The 25,457-nt window shown below is 33.4% G+C and overlaps 1 protein-coding gene across 6 annotated transcripts in view; it reads left to right on the plus strand.

Annotated features, from left to right (window-relative positions):
* DPH6 (diphthamine biosynthesis 6) overlaps positions 1-25,457 on the plus strand; it is a 186,088-nt gene that overhangs the window by 5,097 nt on the left and 155,534 nt on the right. For all 6 annotated transcript variants that reach the window (XR_003946214.2, XM_050975613.1, XM_030240291.2 and 3 more), the window contains exon 3: positions 1,942-2,135. Coding sequence is in view for 5 of the 6 variants with exons in the window: in XM_050975613.1 (XP_050831570.1) it covers positions 1,942-2,135 (194 nt within the window). In the remaining variant the exon portion in view is untranslated. The remainder of the gene's footprint in view (positions 1-1,941; positions 2,136-25,457) is intronic.

Here is a 25,457-nt window from a genome sequence, read left to right on the forward strand (position 1 = left end):
AGATGATGTCATCAACCAAAACTAGCACTGTACTTCTAGAAAAGCTCTAAACTGGTGCTAAACTAAATGCTGTAAACCATTCCAGCTGCCAGAAATGTGCCATTGTGCTGCTGCTCATCCATTTTTATCTTTGTGTATCTTTCTCCATAATTCTAACCTAGTGTCTGTGGACTGCATTGAAGAACTGATGTGGGTTGGAATTGACCTTGAATTTTTCCTGCTTTTTTCCTTCCGTTTAGGCTGGAATGATTTTTTTGATTAGTTCCTCATGGGCTCCACTTTATTTCTATGAAAAAGGATGTGAGGAACTCAGGTAGTCAGTGTGAGGTGAGAGGGTGAGCTAAGTATTTGTATATTGGACTCCAGCACAAATTGAAGTGAGACCGGAAAAGCAAGGGAGTTGTTTCCAGTTGGTAGGGGAGAATGCTAAAGTATAAAGTATGTTAACTAGGTTCACTGCTCAACATATGTTCAGCAATTAAGTATGGTATTTGGTAACTGTACAGTAGGAGGGTACACAGAAAGGGAAGGAAAAAGGGAGCTGCCTTCACAAATGAGTCATGGGCAGAACTGGCAAATGCTAGGAGAGTATAGAAAAAATTTATTTTCTGGGTAGTTAGGACATAATCTCTAATCTTGTTGAAATATGTTGTCTTCAAACTAATTTATCCTCATCAGAAATGTAGAATATTATCATTAAAATCATAAAATGCTCTCTTTAAGTGTGTAGTTGGAAATTTTATAGAAAGTTAATTGAGGTGCTTCAGGCAGTCGTGGATTCTACGCCATTCTTTTTATTTTATCTTGTACCACTGTTGCCTGGAGAGTCTCAATTAATAAAGAAACTGTGTATTCTAAGAAGAATATCACTTAAAGACCTTGTCACGTTCATGTATGTGGAAATCAGTGCATTTTCCTTTAAGTCTACTCTTCTGGTCTAGGTTGGTTAGTTGTGATTGGGGATTTGAATATGCCTGTTTTGTGGAGAACCATATCTGTTGTGTGGCATCAAAGGTGACTGACCTAATTGTTACATCACAAATTAGTTATCTTGGTCATTTACAGACCTTCTTCTTTGCAAGATGTGCTACACAGGTATACAGCAAAAATGCTTCATGTCTCCTTGTAAATTCAGAGAAGTACCAGAGTTACAAATTAGCATTAAAATAGTGAACTGTAATAAGCTTGTAATAAAGTGGAGATTTCACCAACAATGATTTATTATTTTAACAATCTGTTAGAAATATTATCTGAAAAAAAAATTTGTAAATTATTTATTGTATAGTTTGAGATGTAATTCTCATTTGTGATACCTGCATTTTTAGCTGCTTTTTCCTTATCTGCTGGCTACAAACTGCTTGTAAGAAAATTTGGTTAATTTTTTTCTCACGGTTAAGGAAATAAGCTTTTTACTTATTAAACAGTGTCAAAACATTATAGTGGTCTGCTTTTATTCTGCCTAAGCAGAGATAGTCTCCTTTTGTGATGACCATGATAACAATTTTAACAGTAAAGTTTTTTGTAAATTTTGACAACCTATAGCTTGTTCTCAGTGTTGCAGTGCATTACAAATTTCTTGATCTGAGTGTTGAAATACATCTGAGTTTGTGCCTTTGTCCTGTGTTCCTATTAAAATTACCCTGTGAATGTAAGGAGAATTGAATCGATAGGAGATTTTTTGGATAAAACAGGAAGAAGGAAAGGCACCACAATTTGCAAATAGGCAGCATGTTTGTGACAGATGTCTTCCTCTCCATACGTCTGTTGGGTGGGGAAATCTATTTTTTTTTCTTTCCATGTTTATAGTGGTGTTGTCACCAAACATCTGTTTGTGAACTGAAAAATATTAACATTTAGATTTTCTCAGTACTTTGTAGTATTGTGATTATCTGTAATTTTTGCAACAATGTACCTAATATGGTTGTTTCTTAATTGTGGCAGGGCAGACTGATGAATTGGACAGCTATATGTATCAGACAGTAGGACACCATGCCATTGACCTATATGCTGATGCATTGGATTTGCCACTCTATCGTGGTTTTATAAAAGGCACCAGTGTAAATACTGGAAGAGTGTATACTGCATGCCAGGAAGACGAGGTTGAGGACCTTTACCAGCTCATGAAACTTGTTAAGGTATGCTGATTGAAAGCAATTATATAGTTGGGGATAATTATATTAATTCATTTATGAATTTAAGTAAATGATCCTCTTAGTATGTAAGGAAAACTTTAAGAAAAAATGGAAAACTTTTCCAGGTTTTATTTCTATTCCTTTCTTCTTATTTGCTCTGTAAATATGTGGTGTAACTATATTCCTTTTCCCCCAATGTAAGTCACACTTATTAATCCTCATTTCAAGCCAAAACATTTTTCCTATTTAATGAAAACACCTGTAACAGGAGGTTGGCATATATAACAAAAAACATAATTGTGATAATCATCTATAAATAGAATATTTATCTTATTTTGCACTTGTAATAATGTATCATTTGATTACTGCAATGAGAGATCTTTTGGATTTTGTGCATTTAGGAATGTGTGGGAATTAATGTCTAGAGATTTCCATTTGAGTACACTTATGATGTGTAAACCAGAATCTGTTATCTGTTTGTATGTTGCATGTCATTCTCCAAGTATTACCGAATATTTCACAATGATAGTTTTGATTCTGGTAGCCCTGTGATTATATTATATGACACAGTAGCAATGACATATATCAATTCCTTTTTTATCTATAAAATGAATTAAAGAGAGACAATAAGCCCACTTTCTGAACCACTTAAAATTTATTCTCTGGTCTTTTTCAAAATCTTTGATATAGTATTTTATTTTTACCAATACTAAATCAGACCTCATTGAAAAAAATAGAAAACCTCGTGTTGACTCTAGAGGTTTTCTACCATGTTTGTGTGAAGATGCTATGTGCATTCCAGCTAATTGTATTGATTACTGCAGTGTGCAGTACTAAACCAATACACTGTTGAGAAAATCATAACTGCTATTTTAAAGAAAGTAAATATGTGATTTTATTGATCAAACTACTTAATGAAACTTCAGATAAAGATGTTTCTAGTCTTCATGTCAGTATTGAACATTTTCTAGCTCGCTTTCCTTCATTAAAATGATAATTGAGATTCATGAACCTAAATACTTCAGGCTTTATTCTGTATTCAGTTAAAAAAAAAAAATCTAATTGCAGATAAGACCTAAGAATGTGGTTTGAATGCAGAGTACTTCCTGACCCATCTTGGGTCAAATGTTACATCTTGTAAACATTTTTTGGCAAGGATTCTTTTCTTCTAATGTAAAATCAAGATCATAGACCTGTGTTGGAGTATGAGACTGTAGAGCAGAATAGTTCATGTAGGTGGTACAGCCTCTAGTTGTGCTGGGGAGGCTTAGGTTGGATATTAGAAACATTTCTTAACTGAAAGGGGTATCAAGCATTGGAACAGGCCACTTGGGGAAGTGCCCTGGAGGCATTTAAAAGTTGTGTGGACTGGGTGCCTAGAGACATGGTTTAGTGGTGGACTTGGCAGTGTTAGGCTGATGGTTGCACTCGATGATTTCAAGGCATTTTGCAACCTAAATGATTCTATGATTATGCTCTAGAGTGCTTCACAGAGGTTTTAAATGGAATGTGCATATCCTGCAATACAGGAATCGAAAGAAATAATGATTCAGCAGTTTGAAATTATCTTTGAACCATGATAGTATTAGAAATTAGAAGGACTGATATCTACTGTCTCTTAAAGCTGCATGCTAACAGCTTTCTGCTGCTGGGTAAGGTAATAAATTACTGATCAATTTAATTAAAAATGGGCAAATTAGTGGCAATTAAGATGATACTTCCTCTACAGTTCTTGCTGTCTTTGGAGGAATGGATCCCTGACATAAATTAATGCTAGTGTTAAATCTTGACAACTTCTGCTTTGGAAGTTTGTACATGATAATTATAACTATAGTTGAAAGAGATGTTATCATGTTGTCTGGAACTAAATAACTATTTATTTCCTATATAGAAATATTAAACCCACAATATGATATCTTCAAGTTATAAATATTAATATACTGCCTTTATGTTAGACTTTGTATAATGATGTCTTTACAGTACAACCTAGCTATGGAATTCTGATACAAAAGTTTCAGCAAGTGTCTTGCATATTTTGATGAATAATTGCAAAATTATGAGGAGAAATAAACTACAGCAACTGTGGTATTTTAGTTTTAAGAAGACTACTAACTTTTTTTTTCTGTGTTAGCAATAACTTTGAAAGGTTTCTGGTTCTATTTTGTCACATTTTTTAATAACTGCTGTTTAGTAGCTTTACTATTTAAGTCTTAATCACTGAGGATTTTGCTTTAGGATTTGTTTTTCCCCAGATGTTAATAGTTTTAAACAGAGAAGTCAATTTGTATTCTCTTGAAGGGAGGGAATGAATTCTGTGGAAGCCTTGTCAAAACCATCTTTGAGTGACTGTAATTTTAAAACACTGGTCAAACAACATAGCTCTTTTTTTCAGTTAATGGTTTGGGGCCAGGACTACAGGAAAGGTGTGTCTAAATCAAAATCACATAGTGTACCTTACTTTCCCTTGGCAAAGAACACTTTTAGTGCAAGTACTTATTTAGTAAAAAATTAAAACAAAACACTCTAAAGAAACTCTATGAATTTGGAAGTATACAATGTTTTTAAAAACAGTGCTATGAGAACAAGATTTCTAAAGAGTTAAATATTCCCTCACAGTTCTGCAAAACCCAGGACAACAGTCCTGTTCTAGTTCATGTGACTCAGTGAGTGATACTGACTGTCATTGACTGTAAACCTATTAATTTTATTGTCACAAACCCAGATGATTGATAGCTATAAAGGAAATTTATATTTATTTTTTAGTTGCCTAATGCCATGTTTTAGATTCTGTATTCAGTACATATTGTGAAACATATCCAAGTACTTATATGATGTCTAAATATATCTTACTATGCAGTCTCCACCTAATAGAACACTATGTATTTCATGAGACATGTAACTCCTGAACTCTAAAGAATAATTTATTCTCCTCTCAATGTTACTGAATAGGGATTACTGATATCCTTGTTTGTCCATGTTTGTTACTGTCCCTATTGGAAACTTTCCTAGCCAAGCCTGTAAGCACTAGAGTTTCTAGTTACCTGAATTATCTTTTAGGGGTTTTATAATGGCACTGTCTTTGAAATGTGGTGAGAAACTGTATTTCTTTTTCTCTAGTGGCAAGAAAGACTGGAGCATGAAGGCATTTTTGTGAAACTTTTGTAAACATTTCAATTGAGGCAATATTTAACTGTTCTGTCCCCTTTTCAATGTAATTATGGTCTTGTTCAAGTAATACAATGATGCTTCATGCAAGCACATACACAAGAGATATTAGATGAGTTGAGTGTTAGGTTGTTTTCTGTATCTCATGGAACTATGGCTTAACTTTTGTTTAGGGCAATGGTTGTAGCAGCTTCCAGACTAAACAGACGAATGCAAGATACTTTATCTTCAGTAGACAGTTCTGTTCTCTTACAAATTCTTTGCCTTATCTACTCCATAAGTCTTTGCCTTTGTTTGGTAAGTTTCCTATTTGTAGAATTCTTGAGCTAGGTAAAAATGTCTTTCTTCTAGCTCCTCTTTTTCAAATTTTTGATGACATGCTTTATTGCTTTCTTTTAATTAGTATTTTTAAAATTGATAATTTTTTTAGTTTTTTTGTATTCACCCATATTTATTATATAATGCAAATGGATTTTTACTGGATTTTCAGTTTTAACATGTTATTTCTGTCAAAGTCTTTTTGTTGTGCTCTTTGTGGATTTAGAACCTGCAAGCTTTCAAAAAATACGGAGTTCACTTGAAATAAATTTATATATTGGCTCTCAGGACTGAAGCAATATTAATTATGAAATCATCCATTGATAATCTGCTGAAAAATAAATAATAATGTTGGATATATATGATGTTTGAAACTTTTGAATAATAGCAGCCTTTGGTTGTGGCACTGCTTCATTTCATCAGTGTTGTAGAACGGAAGGAAAGGAGATTTATTTTCTAAAATATCGTTGCATTTTGGAACAGTAATCTTACAACAGTCAGTCTTTTAGAATGAGTAACATTTTTTAGTTACAGAAATAAAGAGCTTAATAATACAATGTGACTCCTGTATTTAATAATTACTTTTTAAGAACAGGATCATGATTTTTTTAAATGATCCAAGTCTGATGTTTAGTGAAGACAGAAAGTGTTCCCGTCTGAGTTAAAATTGCAATAGCAATGCCATTTTAGATGTCACTTAAGATATTTCATCTCAGACAAAGTACTTGAGCTGTGTGAATTCAGGTGGAATAGAAGTAACTTAGGTCCTATCAGTTCTCAGTGGAACTCCCTGAGATTTCTTCAGGAAACAGTTCTTCAGGGTTTGAGATGAATGGATGAAATATAAGGTTATTTTGTGGCCTTCAGATAGGGATTAATTCCATCATGGAGCCTAAAACTTTCAGTTCCTTGATATTGCTAATAGTCTTCCATGCTAAGGAAATGGTCTTTCTTTTACCCTTCTCCAGAATTCAGCTGCTGTGGCCGATGGGTGAAATGAGTTCTCAGATTCAGTGTGATTGCTGACTTTCTGTGACTTTTGCACAAAGATTTAGGTGCTCCTACCAGGAAAAATACATGAATAAATGTAATATAGTATTCTGTCACAGCATTGCTTCATTGTCTTCTGTTACAAGACACATATAAAAGAAACTGTAAAGTATATAGGAATAATCACTTGATTTTTAGATGTCTGGTATACGTGGCTTCAGTTGTAGTATGTACATGATAAAGACTAGTAGTTACTCTTAACTCATACAAATAAGGTCTGCAGAATTTCTTAGGAGTCTTAAGGAGGCCAAATAATTATTAGTTGTGGAATCCTGATTGACTTGAAGACTCTGTAATCGCTGACGTCTTCAGCATGCTCTTCACCAAATTACTTTAGTAGTTTATGAGTTCAGACGGAGCAGGTAGTTTTCCCCTCTCACTTAGGGAATTCACAGTGTTCAGAGGCATGGAGAAGAGTCCTATTTTAGTAATCTCCCATGTTTTCATTGAAGAAAATTTTCCCTGTTATGATTTGAATGGTCTGTAGATACATGGATTAATACCTTGGAGTTGTATTTCTCAATATTTTGGAGAATTAAAAATTATACAAACAGGTAGTTTTCTTAGTGCTGAATTTCCAAAACAATCACTTCTCCATAATTTTTGTTGCCTACATTGTGATTATTGCAAATAACTGTGCTCTTAATATATTGACAGATTATTTTATCTAATTCAACAGATCAAATACAGAATTTTTATATGGTAAGTGAAATTATACCATAAGTATTGAAAAAAAGTTGTTAAAAGATCTTCAATGCCCAGTTGAAGGAAACTGTGATAGATAAAACAATGGAAGGTATTGATTGGGCCCTATAGTAGTTGTGTAGATTTAATGAACATTTGGAGACCACATCTCCTAGCACAGTTATTTTTGTCTTTAAACATTCAGGTTAAATGGAAACTTTTAGAAATTGTATGAAGTGGTTGCCTACACTGACAAGAAATAAATAACTGTGCTTCGTGATAAGATTTTTTTTGAGGGAGAAAATATTTGCTGTGTTTTTTCATAGACTTGATTCCTTCACCTTTTATAATGAGTAAATTTTCATCTGCAAGGATTTGGATTGTCCCTTTACCCTCATGGTGTTAAATGATTACAAATTTTTCATCATGTTATTTTTTCTTTTAATTAATTCTGGATTGGCATTCCACAGTTTCCTCTGCCTCGGGAATGACTGTTGTCATTAGCAGTGAATAAAAGTGTGAATGAAGGGAAGAGGGTAAGAAGTAATTGCATAGTTGGGAGTGATTTAAGCAGTGTAAAAATAATTATGTATCTTGTTTCATTGAAAACACAGGGTATATTTAGTTGTTGGGGAGGGTTTTGTATGAGTTTTAAAAGGAGGTGGGAACAAAGAAATTTTTTTAATCAATAGGATGCCTGAAATTCTGTGTGTGTCATCTGACCAGTTCAGGCAGGGTCAGGATTTTAATTTTTTGTTGTTTTTTTTTATGAGGTGGATCTTCGGCAATATCTTTGAGGTAGTTTCTTACTGTGAGAAATGTTGAGCTTTATGTAAACAAAAAAGTCACTGTATTTCTCCCTGTTAGGTGCGTGGAGTTATTTCCACTCACTCCCTGTCTTGTTGTGTTAATACTGAATAAGCAGAGACAGTCAGGCTGGTGGTGAAAGATGGTAAGCAACCCTGAGGGCTTGTTCTGGTCAGCTTGAAACTTCTGATTGCCAGGTTTTCCTAATTTCCCATTTCCAGGGCATCTCTAGTGTGACCTTGCCTGCTGAATATGATGTTCTGGGTTGCAAGATTCTCACATGCATTTGGAAATGGGCAGCCAGGCATTGTTTACAGGACGCCAAATGAACCGTGCACTCACAGCAAGTTTGATAAACACACATTTCCTCCTTTTATCAGTGAGATTGCAGAATGTGAAGTATGAGTTTCCAGTTTTGCTCATTCCCTTCAGACCTTTTCCTGTTTAAAAACTGAATCTCACTAATTGGATGATGATACATCCTTAGATTTTGTTTTGCTCTCTTTGTTATTGTTTTGAATTCAACTACTGGTCACTGACATTTATTTCAGTGCCTACCTTGACCAGGTTTGATAGACTTTCAGATAAAAGCTTTCCATTTGTTCAACAGAGAAAAGGTTCATCGCTATAAATGTAAAGTGAATGCTAATTAACAGTAATGACTTCTAATCACTTTGCTTTTATACTCCTTTAGGAGCACATCTATTATCCATTGCAGTTAAGTGAAATGCTTGTATATGGATCAACAATGCTGTATTTCTTCTCGCAGCTATTGCTCATAATCAAGCTTTGAATAAATTACGATAGTAAAATTGGTTTTAATGTGTTCCATTGCATAGGGAGAAAGAAACCTTAAATATCTTGTTAAATATCTTGAATAGAAATTTAACAAGAGAGAGTTATCTAGTAACATTTTGGCATTCATTCATGTAGTTAAATGGAAAAATGCATTAAGATGTTTAAGTCAATTTTGTAAACATTATCAAAACTTTTTTCATCGTTTGAATTGTATTTAAGTGATGTGCATAGACGCAACAAGCAGCCCCGTTTGTATCCAACTGCATGTCTCTGGGAATGCACTGCAAATTTCTGCCTTCAAATGCAGTAAAGTTTTACATAGAAGGAACATGTTTTATGCCTTGAGAACTTCACCTAGTGTCATAGAGTGTATATAGTAGGTTAATAGACATTTATGCATTTCTTTTATCAACACTCTGTATCTAACAACTGTTAGGTTTTTTACGTGTGCAAACTGCCTGTCTGCCTGCAATCATATACACTTTGAAAAGGTGTATAAAAGTAATACTAGTGAACTTTGTATCAACAGCTGGAAACAATAAAATAAGAGGAAACTTTATTTTAGCAGAACTTTGCCAGAAACAATGCTGATGAAAAGAGATTACTAGACTGGTGGAATGTTAAGCAATTTTAAAATAATTCTGGTTTAGGAACAGAATTAGGCAAAAGACAACATAAATGAATTTGAAATTTAGCAAGCTTTTCCACTTAGTGTTGCACATACAGCGCCTGTCTGGAAGGCAGAAGTGGCAAAACCTCAATGAAACCCATTTCTGACATGAACATTAGTTTCTGTTCTATCTTCTGTTAATAAGTTGCTTGAAACAATTACTGAAATCACTTAGAAATTCTAGGTCTCAGCATCTGCGAGGAAACTGAGGTCTTGCTTAGTCAATCTATTTATGTTGTCTGCTTTTGCAATTTCTAAAAAAAATTAGGTTTTCATTTTCTGTGGCAGTTTCCTTTCATGTAGTACATCTGTCTTTGCATGCTTAGAGACACAATTCTTTCACAGTTACCATCACAGTTCTTATGGATGTGGATGTGAGTGAGTATCCACAGGCACCGTCTGTGGTTTTGATTTTGTTTGTTTTGCTCACTCATTCACATAGCTTTAGACAATTTTCTGATATGTTTTATTTGCTTGAGCATCTTTTCTGTTATGTTTGTTCTTTGGTTTATTACAAAATCATTGCCTAACTTAATTTCAAATTACCTTCCGTGTAGTACTCTTTAAATGTGACTTTGAGATAGTGTTCATAAAAGTCCCGTGTTTTTTTGCTGTGGTACTGCAAAAAACATGCTGCTTGTGGGTTTTGCCACCATAATGTGGGAAAAAAGTAACACCTTTCTTCTCTGAAGTCTCATTAAATGACTGATACTATCCATATTTTATTTCAGTACTTCTGTTTCATAATTCACATCTTAATAGTGCTATTAAAATATAAAAATGAAAAATGTAAAAATGTTCATTTTTCTGTACTGTTCTGTAGCTGGCTGTTTTATATTATTTGCAATTCTCGTTAGGCCATGCTAAAATACCTTTCAAAAGTTATTACATTAAAAAATTTAATTGGGGTTACTTCTAATAAAATAAGATCAAAGACAGGCAGACTTTCATGGAAACTAACAGTGAAACATTTATCAAATTTGTTTTCATAAATATTTGTATCTCTGAAGCCCATTTATTGTATAAAAATAATTTTGCATAGATTTACTAAGGTATTTACACTGACTTATTTAACATACTTTCCCCTTTCATAAGAATGTCAAGCATACAGCAATTTCAGGGTTACATTATTTTCAGCTGGACACTTGCTGGTTTTGATTGGTATATTTAAAGGTACTTCTTCTGGAAAGGGTGTGATTTAATTTGGTTTCTATTGCACCAATGTTACTGCTTTCAAAATATAAATGATTGATTTGTAAGTGTCATGAAAAGGAATAAAACTGAACTGGCCTTTTACACTATGAAAGGACTGTATAATGTGAAGATATTCTTCCTGTTGATAAATTCTCCCCTTGGAAGAATTGCATAACACTCATCACTCATTTTCATATTGATTATAAGTGGGATTCCAGTAATAGGTTGCTGTTTGCAAAGGATAAGGCGGCACTATGATTAGTTACCTTTTCCATAGAAAGCACTACAAAGGAAAATGCCAAATGTGTGCGCTGCAGTATTCCTATCAGCCTGACAGTCTGTTACATGAACTTTTCTTTCAGTCCATTTTCCTTCAGAAATACAGCTTCAATGTTTTTTCCTTATTATTGTTTTAGGTTTAGTGCATTTGCATGCTCTCCTAACTCTAGATTCTTTCTTTAGACAGTTATTTATTTTCCTGACAATCTTCTGTACTTGGGCCCTATCACCATTGTAACTCTTAAAAACTGATACAACAGTGCCCTCTGTAGTTTCTCCCTACATGGTTACTACCTGCAGCTGGTTTTGAGCATTTAGGTAAAGAACAGGATGTTTAGACTTATTTTTAGCTCAAAGAAAAGCCCCTTTTTTCTTAAGGAAATATTCTGATTTTTCACTGACTGTTTCATATGCAAGAAAGGGAACAAAAGAGACTGTTCTGACTCATCTTCTAGGTTTATAAGATCTTCTGTCGTTATCTAGTGCAAATTTGATATTTTATGAGGCATTCATTCAAGGCAGTCATTAAAATGACTGGATGGGATTTTCTGAGTTTTGTAGGCTTTCCTGAAGCTTTTGTTTGAAGTGGAGCTTCAAAACAAAATAATTTTAAATGTACTTCCTTTGTGCTAGCTATTTCTCCCCATTTAGATCTTACATGATCTGCCAGGGACTAAAGACATGCTTGCCAGCAGAGCACCTAAGCTTTATTAATGATGTTGTTTTAATTCACACTGTGACTGAAGTAATTGTTGTTCATTAGCATTGATTTGTCTCCAAAACTCATTTACAATTTAGATTTCTCTTTTAACTCATTGTCGCTTAATATGCAAATAACTTTTTAGTCTGTGTTTTCTGCAGAACTTGTTGGACAGGTTCAGGATTGAACACACATGATCCCTGCATTCTCATACATGCACATTCACACCCATGAGCTGCCATTTAAATATTATAAACTGCAGTAAAAAAGAATGACCTTTTAAAAAATAAATGCTTTAACTACAATTAGTTGCTTCTGTAACAGCATCATAAAAGTCACTCTGTGAAAAGTTAAATGGCTTACTTTATGATGGGGAGTGTTAATGTACATGTAGAACACACTCTTAATGGACTTCTATGAAATGAAATTCATAAGTCATTGCAGTAAATTATACTTAATGATGTAACCATAGATGACTATTCAAAACATTCCTGTATCTCTAATGATTGGTGTAAAGCACATGATTGACCACATGCCTTAGTTTGTTTGGAGCAGTAGATGGATAAGTGCATGAGCTTTCTTCTTTTGAAGACCCTTTTTTGTGTGTAACAAGTGGTGAGAATTTTGGTGGAGTAAATCATACATCACAAACCACTTGCAATATTTGAGATATAGTAATAAATGGTGAGGTGGACTTATTTAATATTAAATTAGGAGATGAGATCTTTCAGAAATGTGTGTGTAGAAGCTTTGAATTTTTTTCTATTTTATGGGTAATCACTAGCCTGCAGTCATATGACTACTTTTTGCCATGAGATTTTTTAATATTGAAGTGTTACTGGAAGCAACTATTATGGCATAATGTGCACTGAATAATCCAGAAAATATCCTATATTTACTATATTATATCCAGTAATAGAATGAAATTTCAGAAGTAGAAAGGATACCCATGTTATCTGAGTAAAGTGACTCTTATTCTACTGACAGAAAAGTAATGTGGTTAAGTAGTTTTGCAATAAATATAATTTATTTAAAATTGCTTTCTTTCACTCTCTATTTAACAGAAACTTTGAATCAAGCTTAATTCTTGCACCAATTGCATAACTATTGTTAGTCTTAAATATTGGGGCAGGATAGAGATCATTTTTGTTAATGAGCTTCTTTATTCATCGGAGGATTCTTATGGTAAAACAAGTGAGGTTTTTTAAAAACAGTGTAGCCAAACCGTGGACTTTTATAGTTTTTAAAGTCTATTTTAATTTTCAAAGTTTAATTTTTGAAGTTTACTTCATGAAGGAAGAGTAGAAAACAATATTATGGAAAAAAAAGGCAATATAAATTTCTACTTCAAATAGGTACTTTGAGATTATTTTTATATTTTTAATGAAACTTCATCACAGTTCACTCTTTTTAAATAAATGTGTCTTACAACGTGTCTGTCAGTGGGAATTTTACAGAGAAAATGAATTCTTCATTAAAATAAAACTTTAATTAAGAAAATAAATACGGACTAATTGTTATAAGTGTTATCTGGTTAGCAGTGATAGAAGGTTTTAGTTTTAAACTATGACCTTTGAGATAGGAAAGATGTTGTCGATCTGGAAAAATGAATAAGGTGTGTTTTATTGCAATGAAACTTGCCAATTAAGATTCAGCACAGTTAAAATAGTGATAAATATCAATTTTAATACTGGAAGTGATGCATTACAACTTTTTTGTCTACTGAGAACTGACATAATTTACCAAAACCAGGCAAGGAAGTGACAAAGCAGGCAGTGCAGATGCTTACAGGAAATGTCATGTTTAGTCCACATACTTTTATGTTTTTACTTAAAATGTCGATGAGTTTAGCCCATTCTATAATCATTACCTCTCCCTAAAGTACCGTGCTTCTTTTCATTAAGTTGGATTAGTTGGATCTGTGTCTGAAATCTTTTATAGAGTGCATGTTTAAGGAAAATCTATAGTTGAAAGTAGTTGTTTTCAAATAACTTGCTTAAGATCATTAAACAAATTTCAAATGTCCTTTCATAAAATCTAAGGTGATGCAGAGTAGTTGAAGGTATTTCTGATGATTGTCTTAATTTTCATTTTTGGTATTTCTTTAATTTTGAAATACCGAAAAATATGAAGATTGAATGTTTGGTATATATTTGATACAATACATATCTATATAATAAATATTTATTGCAATTTGCTTGGTTAACCGTTGCCTACACAATAGCACTAGTTACATGAGGAAAAACAAATACTGCCATCTAAATTGGAACATTATTTGACATAGCAGAAGAAATATTGACTTTTCTTGCTGGAGACATTTATGAGACTTTTTTTATGACTCTAGGACATATTATTATGCCTTTATGATTATATTTAAGTTTCAAGACTTCCTTTTTTTTTTAGGGTATTCTTTTTAAGACTTTTTTTATTTTAAGACATTCTTTCTCTTGAACTTGATCACATGAGAGAGAGTCTTTGATGACATAATATTTATTAAGAAAAACATTAGTGTTTAGGCTTTACTTGGTTACTTGATGGCCTGTTTTTATAACCACCAGAAATATAGATAATTCCTCCTGAAATACAGATAAAATTACAGTGAAGTGACAGTAGATACTGAAGAGTTAGAACTGAAAAAAAATTCACACTTTTCTTTTGAAATATTATCTTACAGACCTGTTTATTCTACATTCCTTAGGCATTTTGCTTTGCTGTCTTCTGTATAATCCACAACTCCTTTTTTTTTTCTTGGTAGTGAACTTATGGTATCTAGAACAGTGATACCATTGTATTTCATGAAGGCACAGTTTATTACAGGATATATCATCCATGAGGTACATTAAACTAACTGGCTTTGTTGTGTCGGCTTTTTTCAACTTCTGTGTTCCCTGGCCAATGTATCAGGATTAATCTATATAGATATACAATCTTTTCTAGAACTTGAGTTCAAATTGTAATGTTTGTGATTTTATGGAGCTAGATTCTGTTGTTTTATAATTCCTAGGATTAAGTTTTTCAACTTTCTTGTTCATATAGTCATGTTTCATTGTGCTACAGTTTGTCCAGTATTTTTTTTTTTCTTTCATGTGCCCTAACTCTCTTTAGACCACTGCAGATTTCCAGTAATTTTGGTGGTGTTGTGCTACAATAACCCTTTTGGCCACCTTCAGGATTACCCTTATCCTTTGGAGACCAGTCCTGTGTTCTCTGAAACTCTGTCAGTCATTATTTATTACCCAGTTGTCATTGTGACTTATTCATTGCTTACATCACCATTCTCAAACATATTGCTTTACAGAAATGGTGAACAGTGTGGTGATGGAAAGATCAATAAATGCTTTCAAAGGAAGATTTACCCTGAGACTTAGAGCTTCTTTTTAATACTAAATCTGTGCTATTAGTTCTGAGATGGTTTTAATAACTTGACATCAAGTACCCTGTTTCTCAAAATGGAAAGATGCTATTGCGTTAACTAACTTTTGTGGATCAGGAGGACTTTGGCAATTAAGTTCTATAGTATAAAACTTTCTAATTGTCAATACTTTGTGTATTTTTCTGAATGCTTATCTTGTGAACTTGAAAATATGCAGTTTCATCCACTAAGAAAAAGTGATAAAATATTTATATAAGAAATGCTTAAAAATGTTTCTTTGAGTTTTAGTGATACTTTTTGTGTAACTGCACAAAGAGAGGAAAGGCCTTATTTGAAATTATCAACTGGACAAAAAAAAAAATCTACTTCTCCTCATGTCTATTTTAATTGTTTTCAGAGCTTTATGACCCATGCTGTTTTGCTAAAGCATCTAATTTCATGTTATATGGTAACTTTCGACACTCCAGTAAAAGGTAGTTGCTCCAGAAACTTGTTAAATCCAGAAAAATTTAATACAATATTAAATTTATTGTAGAAGTTGCAGATAATTAGACTTCTGTATTTCATCAAAGCAATATATCATGTTAAAAATAGTAATAAGATACTTTAATATGTAGGAAATTCAAAAGCAGGAGCTTTCTTGCTTCCAGGCTTGTTTTCAGTCACTGCACAGGCATGCTGATATGTGGCAAGCATTGTTCAACTTCTCGTTCCTGGGAAGTTTCCTTTCCCTTACTTCTGAACACTGTCAACATTTTTTCTCTGCTCCACTTAGCACTCTGTGAGCTACATGATGTGCTAAGAGGATAACACAATTACAGCCTGTTTGTAAAATACCTTAACTGAAGAAATGAATAAATTGTATTTAAGTGATTTAAGATTGTATAGGAAAGTTTCTTCTTATCCTGCTCTCCATTCTCTCTTTCATCTAAATTGCAGTTTTCTGATAATGTAGCAGTCATGTTTTCAGTTTTTATACATATATTATGCCTTTATTGCATTTTTTTAAAAAGCTATTTAAAAAGTTCTATTGAAGAACTGAGACTTTTTTTACATAGAAGTTTTTCTTGCATCTGATCATTAGGTTTTAAGTTGTCTTGATTCCTTTTGGGTGGAAATTATCATTTACAGTTTTCCACTCAAACTGAAAGCTCACAGAATCCATCCAGATTTAGTTTTCTCCTCAAGCTTTTTGTTTCTTCTTTGTACAGGAAAGGTTCAGCCCACACTGAATTAGAATATGCGTTTGCACTTCCTTAGTTGAGTGATTGTGTCTGTATGAGGCAAGGGTCTAATGCCTAACTTCTTATTCCAGTGAATGGTAGGACTCATCCTTCTCTTTGATCACTTTGGTTATGTTTCAGTGCTTGGTTTGTTTGACAGGATGTTGCACTGTTGTTTGTATGGACATTTAAAACATGTGAAGTACATTCAACTTAATTTGTTAATTGTGTCTTGTTCCAAACTCTTGACTGAGGCTACACTTGCAAGTCTCATGTTATATTGATACTTAGTTGAAATGAGGTTGGGATCCTTGACCTCTTCCTCCCAAGTTTACAATTACAGTGGAACAGTGTGATAGTATGCAGTGTAAACAGAAGGCACTGGTTTAATGCATTGAGACCATGAACAATTCTCATTTGAAAAAATGACATTTGTCAATACAATAGCAATTCAGGTTGAAAGATTAATATAAATATTTTGCTTCTGCTAAAAGAGACAAAAATATTTGTGGGAAGACCACACTTACTTTGAAATGACTAAGTCAGCTCAGTTTGCCCATTGTGCAAATGTCTGCTCTGAGAACTGGAAAGGGACTAAAACCTTGATGAATATGAATGCCTCTGAACTTCTACCATTTCTAATGTCCTTGTCCCTGTCTGGCTGTTTTTGTTTTTTTTTTCTCTTTAAGCTGTCTTTTTGTATTACTCAGTTTCTGTGAGTCTAGAATCAGAGACCGTGACTTGGCTGGTAGATTCTTTGATTTAGAAAATATTACTGCTCTTATTAAACAGCTATTTTCCTTTTCCTCTGATCTTTTCACTGCAGTCCATACTCACTTTTACCAAGGGCACAGGTCATGATAAATACTAATTGCAATTTTAGACACCTCAGTCCTCTGAAACTTCAATTTCTGTATTAAAAAAAGCAACCCCCTAGTAAATAATTGTAGCATCTCAATTAGAGAAGGTCCATATGATTGAGAAGTCACAAGATAAAATTCCTGTACCTTTCAACAATAAAGCATTCTGCAGATGCTGTTTTTGGTTTAGGCTACACATAATTTGGGAAATTCTAATTCAAGCAACATTGTCTTCTACATTTAAATAATCAGGTTGTTCTTAGTCTTGGAAAATACCATAACAATCAGCCTGCAGTTGAGGGATGAGTGAGAAGGGATGATATAGGAAGACAGACATTGTCTTATCTGTGATGCAGCTACATATTGACAATGCCAGAAAACTTAATAGTCAGCTTACTCTGGTACACACTTTTAAAGATGTGGAATCTGAATTTTAAAGAAAATGCAGATGGCTTTATGCAGACAAGGTACCAAAGAGATCCTTGATGCTCTATATAAGTGATTTTATCTTTCTTGCTATCCATTTCCTACTAAAACAGCACATACAGTAATAATACCCCTCAAAATATTGTTGAGATTGTACTGTAATACTGAACTAATGTTTTGTATTTTTTTAAATGTCACTATAAAAAAAGGGAAAAAAGAGCTGACCAGATGAACAGTGGTTAAGTGTATAACTTCAATTTTTTTGCATTTTCTTGGATTTTTTTTTTTTTTAAATATTTACTTGTGACTTGGATGGGAATAGAAGAACTGTGATAAATGTTGGAGTTTTAAAAAGTCATGCATACTTTGAAGGCTGTTGGAATTTGGAAGTGGAGGAGTGGTAAAATATTAACATGCATCTCTTTTTCCTTCTTGCTCTGTAATGGCTTTACATCATCCATTCTTCTCTGTCTTTGGAATAGGTTCAAGATTAATTAAGTTGACAGTTTTCTCTTTTGGCAGGGTTCCTGATATTTCTTCTCAGTGTTTTCTGGTCTACGCCTTCTCCTGATATTATTTTTTTCTGCATATTTTTCTCGATTTCTACATTGAAATGCCTGTCCTTTTATTCTCACTCCATTGTTAAACATTTGCCCGCATTTAATCTTTTGGTATCACCTAAACAAGCTGTATTTTTTTTCTTATTCTCTAAAATATTGTGAACCTACCAACCTATCTCCTTTTTTCACCATGCCTTTGTGTTCAGCTTCCCTTTTTGGTACTGTTATGGTGACTAAAGACATGTCTTCCTGGAGAAAAGAAGGCCTCACTTTTACCCAATTGGAAGAAATAAAAATAAATAGTCCTCTCTCCCATATTTGGCAAACATTTATTTTCAGATTTTAAGGGGACTGCCAGTCTGGAAGCAAGTTGATGCTTGTCTCTGTTGACAATATGAGATGTCAGAACTTCAAAAGATTGAAATTACATTTCTTATTTATGCAAGCTGATAAAATAAAGCAAGATGGAGCAGATTTTAGGATAACATTAAGTGTTTGGGGACTTCCATAAATATTTTTATATTAAGATTTCCTAGAAGGTGTTTTCTTCTCTAATTTTTTAATTGTTGCTCCTTGACAGAAAAATCCTGTGACGTTTTACTCTGATTATTCTCTTTGATTATTCTTTGATTTTTTTTTTTTTTTTTTTTGATTTTGCTATTTCTGTGTCGATATTTTTGGTTTCCTTTTCTGCCATATCTTTGGCACATTATCATCTGCCTTTCCTTTTTGTTACTTCCAATCTCCTAAAAATCCTTTTACATTTCTTCCTCAAGGAAGATCCTCAAGCTGCCCTTTCTTTCTGCTACACAAATTCTCTCTACCTTGTAGTAATATCGCCTAAAGTGTGCTCTTGTCAACCCAGATTGGGGTAGTGCTGCTTCTGTATATTGGCATTTCCTGAAGGCTTTCCACTTACAGCTTTATCTGGGTTTAGGGTAGGTTAGACTTTACATGAATGTGATGTCTTAGTACCTGGTTCATACTTGTCTTGTTTCTGGTATAAGTAGTATTGCATTTCTTTTCAGAAGCATCAAGCCTCCTTTAAAATGGAAAAGTTGGATCAGTTTTGTCTAGAATGCTTGTGAGAATAGATCATCTCAGATGTCATTTTTAAATGTAAAACCTTAATGAGGTTTTCAGGTTTTGGCCAAGCATTTTTGTAGAAAGTGTCATATTAATGCTTTGTTGTGAAACTGGTTTGCAGTTAACTGATAGAAGTGCAGAATCTCCATTATGCAGGAAAAAGATTTCCAAAGATTTGTGGTGAGAATGGAGAAAAATTAGATACTGAAATTTCCTGTAAGACAAATGAAATCAGAAAATTGGGATTTTTTTTCTGTCTTCCTGAGCTTGAACAGGTAATTCTTGTGAGAAAATGGCTTTGGGTGTTTTGTGCTACTCTTTCTGGGCATGGTAGAACCATGTTGCCTGTTGGGGACCAAACAGATAGGGAGGGTCTGTTCCTAAGTTCCCAGCATTTTGCCTGGGGAACTGTATTACAGGCTGTGGACCATACAATGCAGACTCTGGTGGAGCCTATTAAGTAAACTGACAGCAACCTGGCAAGAAATTTCCTGTCTTAACTGGGAACTGGCCAAAACCAACTGCTTCTTATAAAACACTTAGGCTTTAATGCACTGGCATTTCTAATGAAAAACTATTGTGTTGGAAAAATCTCAGGTGAATTTTAGCCTTGAAGTGCTACTATGTTACTATCACCAAGTAATAATGATAATCACAAAATCATAAAATGATAACATCAGCTTCTTCTGCCTATTATCTTTATTTGTGTTCTTGCCCCTAATTTGAAACAAGCCAAGATTTCTTTTAAGTGAAGTTACTGTATTTTCTCATCTTTGCATCCTGTGTTTTACAGCAATGTTTTAAGGTAGTGTTGATAGCTGAGGTAGCCTGCTGGAAGGCGAAAGTGCAGTGATGAATTAGAATTCTACTTACATATGTTCTTAAGTGTTTACATTACAAGTCTTTTTCAAATTTCTTACTTAAAACAGTTTGTATTATTATTGTATAACCTAAGCACATCTCTGCTTGCATAATCAATTATAGTAGAGTATGTATTTATTATTACACTGGAAAGACAGGGAATTAGGCATAGACGGTATGCTGAGCTAAGAATGTATCTACTGGTAATCAAAAGTAAAAGGAGATTTCTTCCTGTGTGCATCAAGACTGCTAGAAGAGACTAAGTACTCTATTCCCTGCTCTCACACAGGAGTGGTGCTAGTGGTTCTCAGAGAGGCTGGGATGTTAATTCCTGGCCATGTGTTTAAAGTAGATTCCTTGCCACTGTATTTAAAGTAGAGCTTAGGTGCTCTTTTAGCAGATATTACAGGGGGCCTTTAATTCCCATGTCAATTTGTAGAGGAGTTGGCTTTTTTTGAGTACAACCACATAATGAAGACAGGAGACCAAGGTAAGTCCTTTCCAAATGCATGAGTAACACCTGTGTTGAGGTACCCCCTTAAAAAAAGCCTCACTAATTGTTAGATGATTGGAGACATGATTTTTTTTTTCCCCCGGTGCTCTATAGTTTCTGTGAATGTGCCTAAATTTGTAGAGAAAATTGGCTATTTCTGATTATATCTTTAGTAAACTGCTCAGAATAGGAACTCTTTATGGTGAAAATTTGATGCCTTAAAATACTGCATTTTAATAGACAGATAATGCCATTAAGTATGATAGAGAGGAGGATGATATCTAGTGTTTGTGACTGTTTAACAGTCTGATTTTTAGGTATTGGAGTCAAATGTGGAAATTACCAAGTGTTGTTTTGTGTCCTGGATCATTCTGGTTGATTAGATTGCAGAATGGTCCCTTTCTGACTAGAAATATCTAAAAATTGCCATTGAAAAAGCAGTAAACAACGTAGGAGTTTGACTGAGTGCTTTTGTTGAGTAAATGCCTTTTCCATAATTGCAAGAAATTTTAAAGTCAATTTTTTGTACTGTATTTGAAATTATATTTATTAGAAATAAAATTACATACCATTGAAAGCTGTTGAAAATGAAGGGCAAACTATGAAAAAGGCAGGAGTATCCCTGCCTCTACATTGTTGAAACTTTGTTTTCTTGAAGTACTCAAGTACTTTTTTATTCCATTTCTATGCAAAAGGAGAGAAGACTGCATAAGAGATTAAAGGGGAAAAAAAAAACCACAAAGGAAAAAGAAACAGCAGTCTTATCAGTTAGTGGTTGCCTGTGTTGCAATTTATATAGGTTTCTCTTCAAGTAGAATTCAGACTGAGTTTCAAGTCTCAGCAGAAGTTGCAAAGTATTTCTTAGCTGTCATTGTTCCAGGCATGTACACTTCATGAAGGCAGGTCATTAGGAGTTGGAACATTTACTTTGAAATAGATATTCTGGGTAAACTTAAAAGTGAACATAATTTAAAAACAGTAGGCCCTTCACTTTTAATTTTCTTTACTTTGCTGCAGTCTTTTACAATGGATTAATATCTTGTTCTATTTTTTTTCTTTCAAAGTGTATATAGTGATTACATGTCACTATTTATAATTATTTATAAATCTAGCTATGTCTAGTTTTAGAAATTGTCTTTTGGGGCTTGTTTCTTCATGCATTGACCATAATTGCAGTATGTGCTATCATCGATGAATTTTCCTAAGCGTCCATTTACTCTTTCTAATAGGGAGACTTCCTGCAAAGTCTCTTAGGCAGAAGGGTTAGAAGTGTCTATGGATAAGAATCCTCTTTCAATGGAAAATGGATTTTTATTATTACTCTTTTATCTGCCAAGCTTTTACTTGTAGTGTGATTGCCCTTGACACTGAATACAAAATCAGCTCAAATTTCTCTTTTTGAAACCTTTACACGGCCTCTCATTAAGTGTGGTTCCTCTGATATGAGTGGCTGGGGTGGTAGTAGTAGTGCTTCTCCAAACCCTCATCACTGGTTACCAATGTTGCTAAGCTCTTCTTTGCCATTGAAAATAATGGAAGTTCTTGGTTAGGAAATGGTGAATAAATTTGCCCAGATTTGAATGTAACTGGTTTCAAATTTGTCTGAGAGAGTTAACATTATTTAGCCTTGTATTTCTAGAAGTACTACAAAATATCAAGACATTTAAAAAAATTTACTCTTTTCCTTTCATATAAAAATCCAAGTGATGTTGAATTGAGCTTGATTAACCAAGGAGTAAATGAAGGCTGAGTATAGGAAATGTAGCTCTAAATATTTTGAAAAAGATAAGGATAAAATCATTGCTAATACAGTTAGATAAATTAAGTACTGTGCCATTGGTACTGTTGTTGTGTAGCAGTCTTCAGGGAAAGGATGGAGAGAAGAGTAGGTGTGTTGTTTACATTCTGCTTTTTGTTTGTACCTGATAAAGAACAGTAAATATTAGCTCTAATGATGAAGTCTTCTGTATTGTAAAAACAAATAATTTGCATAGCGCTGGTTTCACAACAATTTTTCAAGTATTGACATACTGACTGGTTATTCAGTTCGAGTAGGATTTCTTGTTCATGAACAGAGTCCTCCATCAGAGAGACAGACCTAGTAGTCTTTGCAATTGATGATGCCTTCCAAAATTTATCCCATAATTCGCATGCAGCATGGATAGCAGTAATTACTTAGCACATTCAAAGAATTTTTTTAATGTTATGGTAATACTGTTATTTTCAATAAACCATCCAATACCCAAGTAATTTGAACACTATTCCTGCTGTTTTATTGTATTGTGATATAAACATAAATGCAGTGTTAAAAGCTATACCAATGGTGTCAGACTCCTTAAGGACTTGAGAAAACTGTCATAACTTCTAAAATAACTGATAATCGTTTGTGGGTCAAAAAGAGCAACATGCTGTATTGCTTAGCTTTCTGCTTTCTTTTTCTCAAGGTTTGTCTGAGATTTAATTTTATGTGAAGTACACAAAACACTGTCAGTGAAACATTATCACTTTGTAAAAGCTGTTTAGAATATGGTCTGGCACAAAATGTGCAGAAAATTAAAAAAGAATACTCACAACTTCTTGCATAGAGCTGAGTTGTATATATTATTTGAAATTGTGACCAAAACCAGAATATGTGATGTGACTGCATCTTGATATTTGCGAGATAAGCCTAGAGCTAGAAACTTAACTTTTAAAATTTAAAATTATGTGCATAAGTATATATGTATAGAATTAAATAAATATGTATAAGTAGAATTTTATATACATAGCTTCCTGTGTTTACATGTGTGTGTATATAAATGTAGCTCTTTACAGTTCTGAGGAGTTTATTTTGTTGTATCCATTGCTTAGTATTCCCATTTAAATGCATATTTTGATTTTTCTTCTGGGACTAGGTGGAATGCCTTTCCATTACGCTACTAAAAGAACAATCCACTTGAACATTATATTTTTCCCTAAAGTGGTGGTCTGTTCTAGTCATATGATATTATTTTTCACAGATTGATATTAACATTCATGATGTAGTGATTTTATCTTGATTCAAAATGTTTTGTTCTGGTACTAAAAATATTAAGGAGTATCTTAATGTATCCTGCAAGACTGTTACACTCATTGCCTCCAAATTCCCATTTTATACCTTTGCTCATAGTATACTGATATGTTTGTCAGCATAATTTGATATTGTTTTGGAATGTTTCTCTTTAGACTTGGAATCATTGCTATCATTTTAGTAATGCCAGGTGACCTTGTCTTTTTTCAAACACAAAAAAGAACAGTGATGGAAAAATACCCGAACAAATGCACTTTATAAGACAATCAAACCTGAAAATCACAGTGTGGCATTTTGTGCTTCTCTGCATTCTGGGAAAAATGTTATTGAAGGTTTCATTTTATTCATCAATATAAGCAAATGATGACATAAATGAGTAGCATAAATAGCACTAAGTATGTGCAGAGTTCTCTTTGTTTTGCTCAAGAAGTTTAAATCCTCAATGAATTCCTATTATGGAAACTGCATTGTAGACACTGTAGAGCTGAAACAGTAATTATTGTGTCAATACTTAAATTTAAAGCGTATCACTTCCAAAAATTAGACCAAAATGTATATCAGTGTAGAAAGTGAGGAGGTTGAGTTTTAAAGAATATTTTATCAGGATTGTTTTAAATTTCTAAAGGCTATAGAAAAATTTGAAAATCATGAGTATGCTTTGATTAAATTCAGTTTTATTCACTGTTTTCTTTTTCATATGATTTCTGAAATCAATGTTATTTAGGCAAAAGAAAGATAAAGAACCTTACCATACCAACTTAATTTGATGAAACAAATATCAGGTATTGCATTGTTGAGATTCCTAACAGTTTTAAGTCATTTCCAATCCCTGGTGACTTTTGGAGAAGTAACAAAAATGTTGTTCAAGATTAAAGGAGAGTTCATGAGGTTTCTGTTCCAAATACAAAAAGAAAGAGGCTTTTCTTTTTGACTTGTGTTTTCAATAGACTGTTTTCCTCCAGTTTTTGAAAATCCTGTGTTCTGCTTTTATGAAAGGAGGAGTGATTGTAAGATCAGAAGAGAGGATTATTAGCAGTGCAGATAAAAGGAATATTTCTGAGAGAGTTTGTCTAAAACATGTTGTCATTGGGAAAAATTGAAATTTGTAGTATTTATTAGAGATCTTGTGTGAGTTTTTGTGTACTCACAGTCCATGCCAAGAATATTTGCTCATAGAAGTAATAGCAGCATAATGATTTAGTAGTTTGAAAATGGGTGTATGAAATTCTGAAGAAATTTTTAGAGGGACACAATTTACCAACAAATGTGCACATATAGCAGAAGAAGTGACATTGCTTTTGCAGTAAACTTTCAGGTGAATATTGTACACCTTTCTTGCCAACTGACGTTTGTTTGACCATAGTGGCCTACAGTTTCCCATTAGAGAAATACCAAATGAAATCTAGTCAATCTTACTTCCTCAACCATGCCTTTTTTTCTCATACATTCATTATCAGGTAATTTCACATTCCAATAACTCATGTCACTATAATAATATTTGCTATAATACTTGTTCTATAATAAAAAAAGACTTTGGCACTTTGAGAGAAGATACCATTTTAAACTAAAAAAACCTGTGAAAGCCTCAGGGTTTTTAATTTGTCTGTCAACAGTTAAAATTTCTGAATTCATTATTCACTTAATTACATGTACTTCAGTGTTATATTTTTTGTGACAGTTCAGGGAGGATTACAAATCTTTTGCATCTTCACATGATAAATTAGTTATA

The sequence above is a fragment of the Serinus canaria genome, chromosome 5, assembly GCF_022539315.1.
Source record: "Serinus canaria isolate serCan28SL12 chromosome 5, serCan2020, whole genome shotgun sequence".
NCBI lineage: Eukaryota > Metazoa > Chordata > Aves > Passeriformes > Fringillidae > Serinus > Serinus canaria.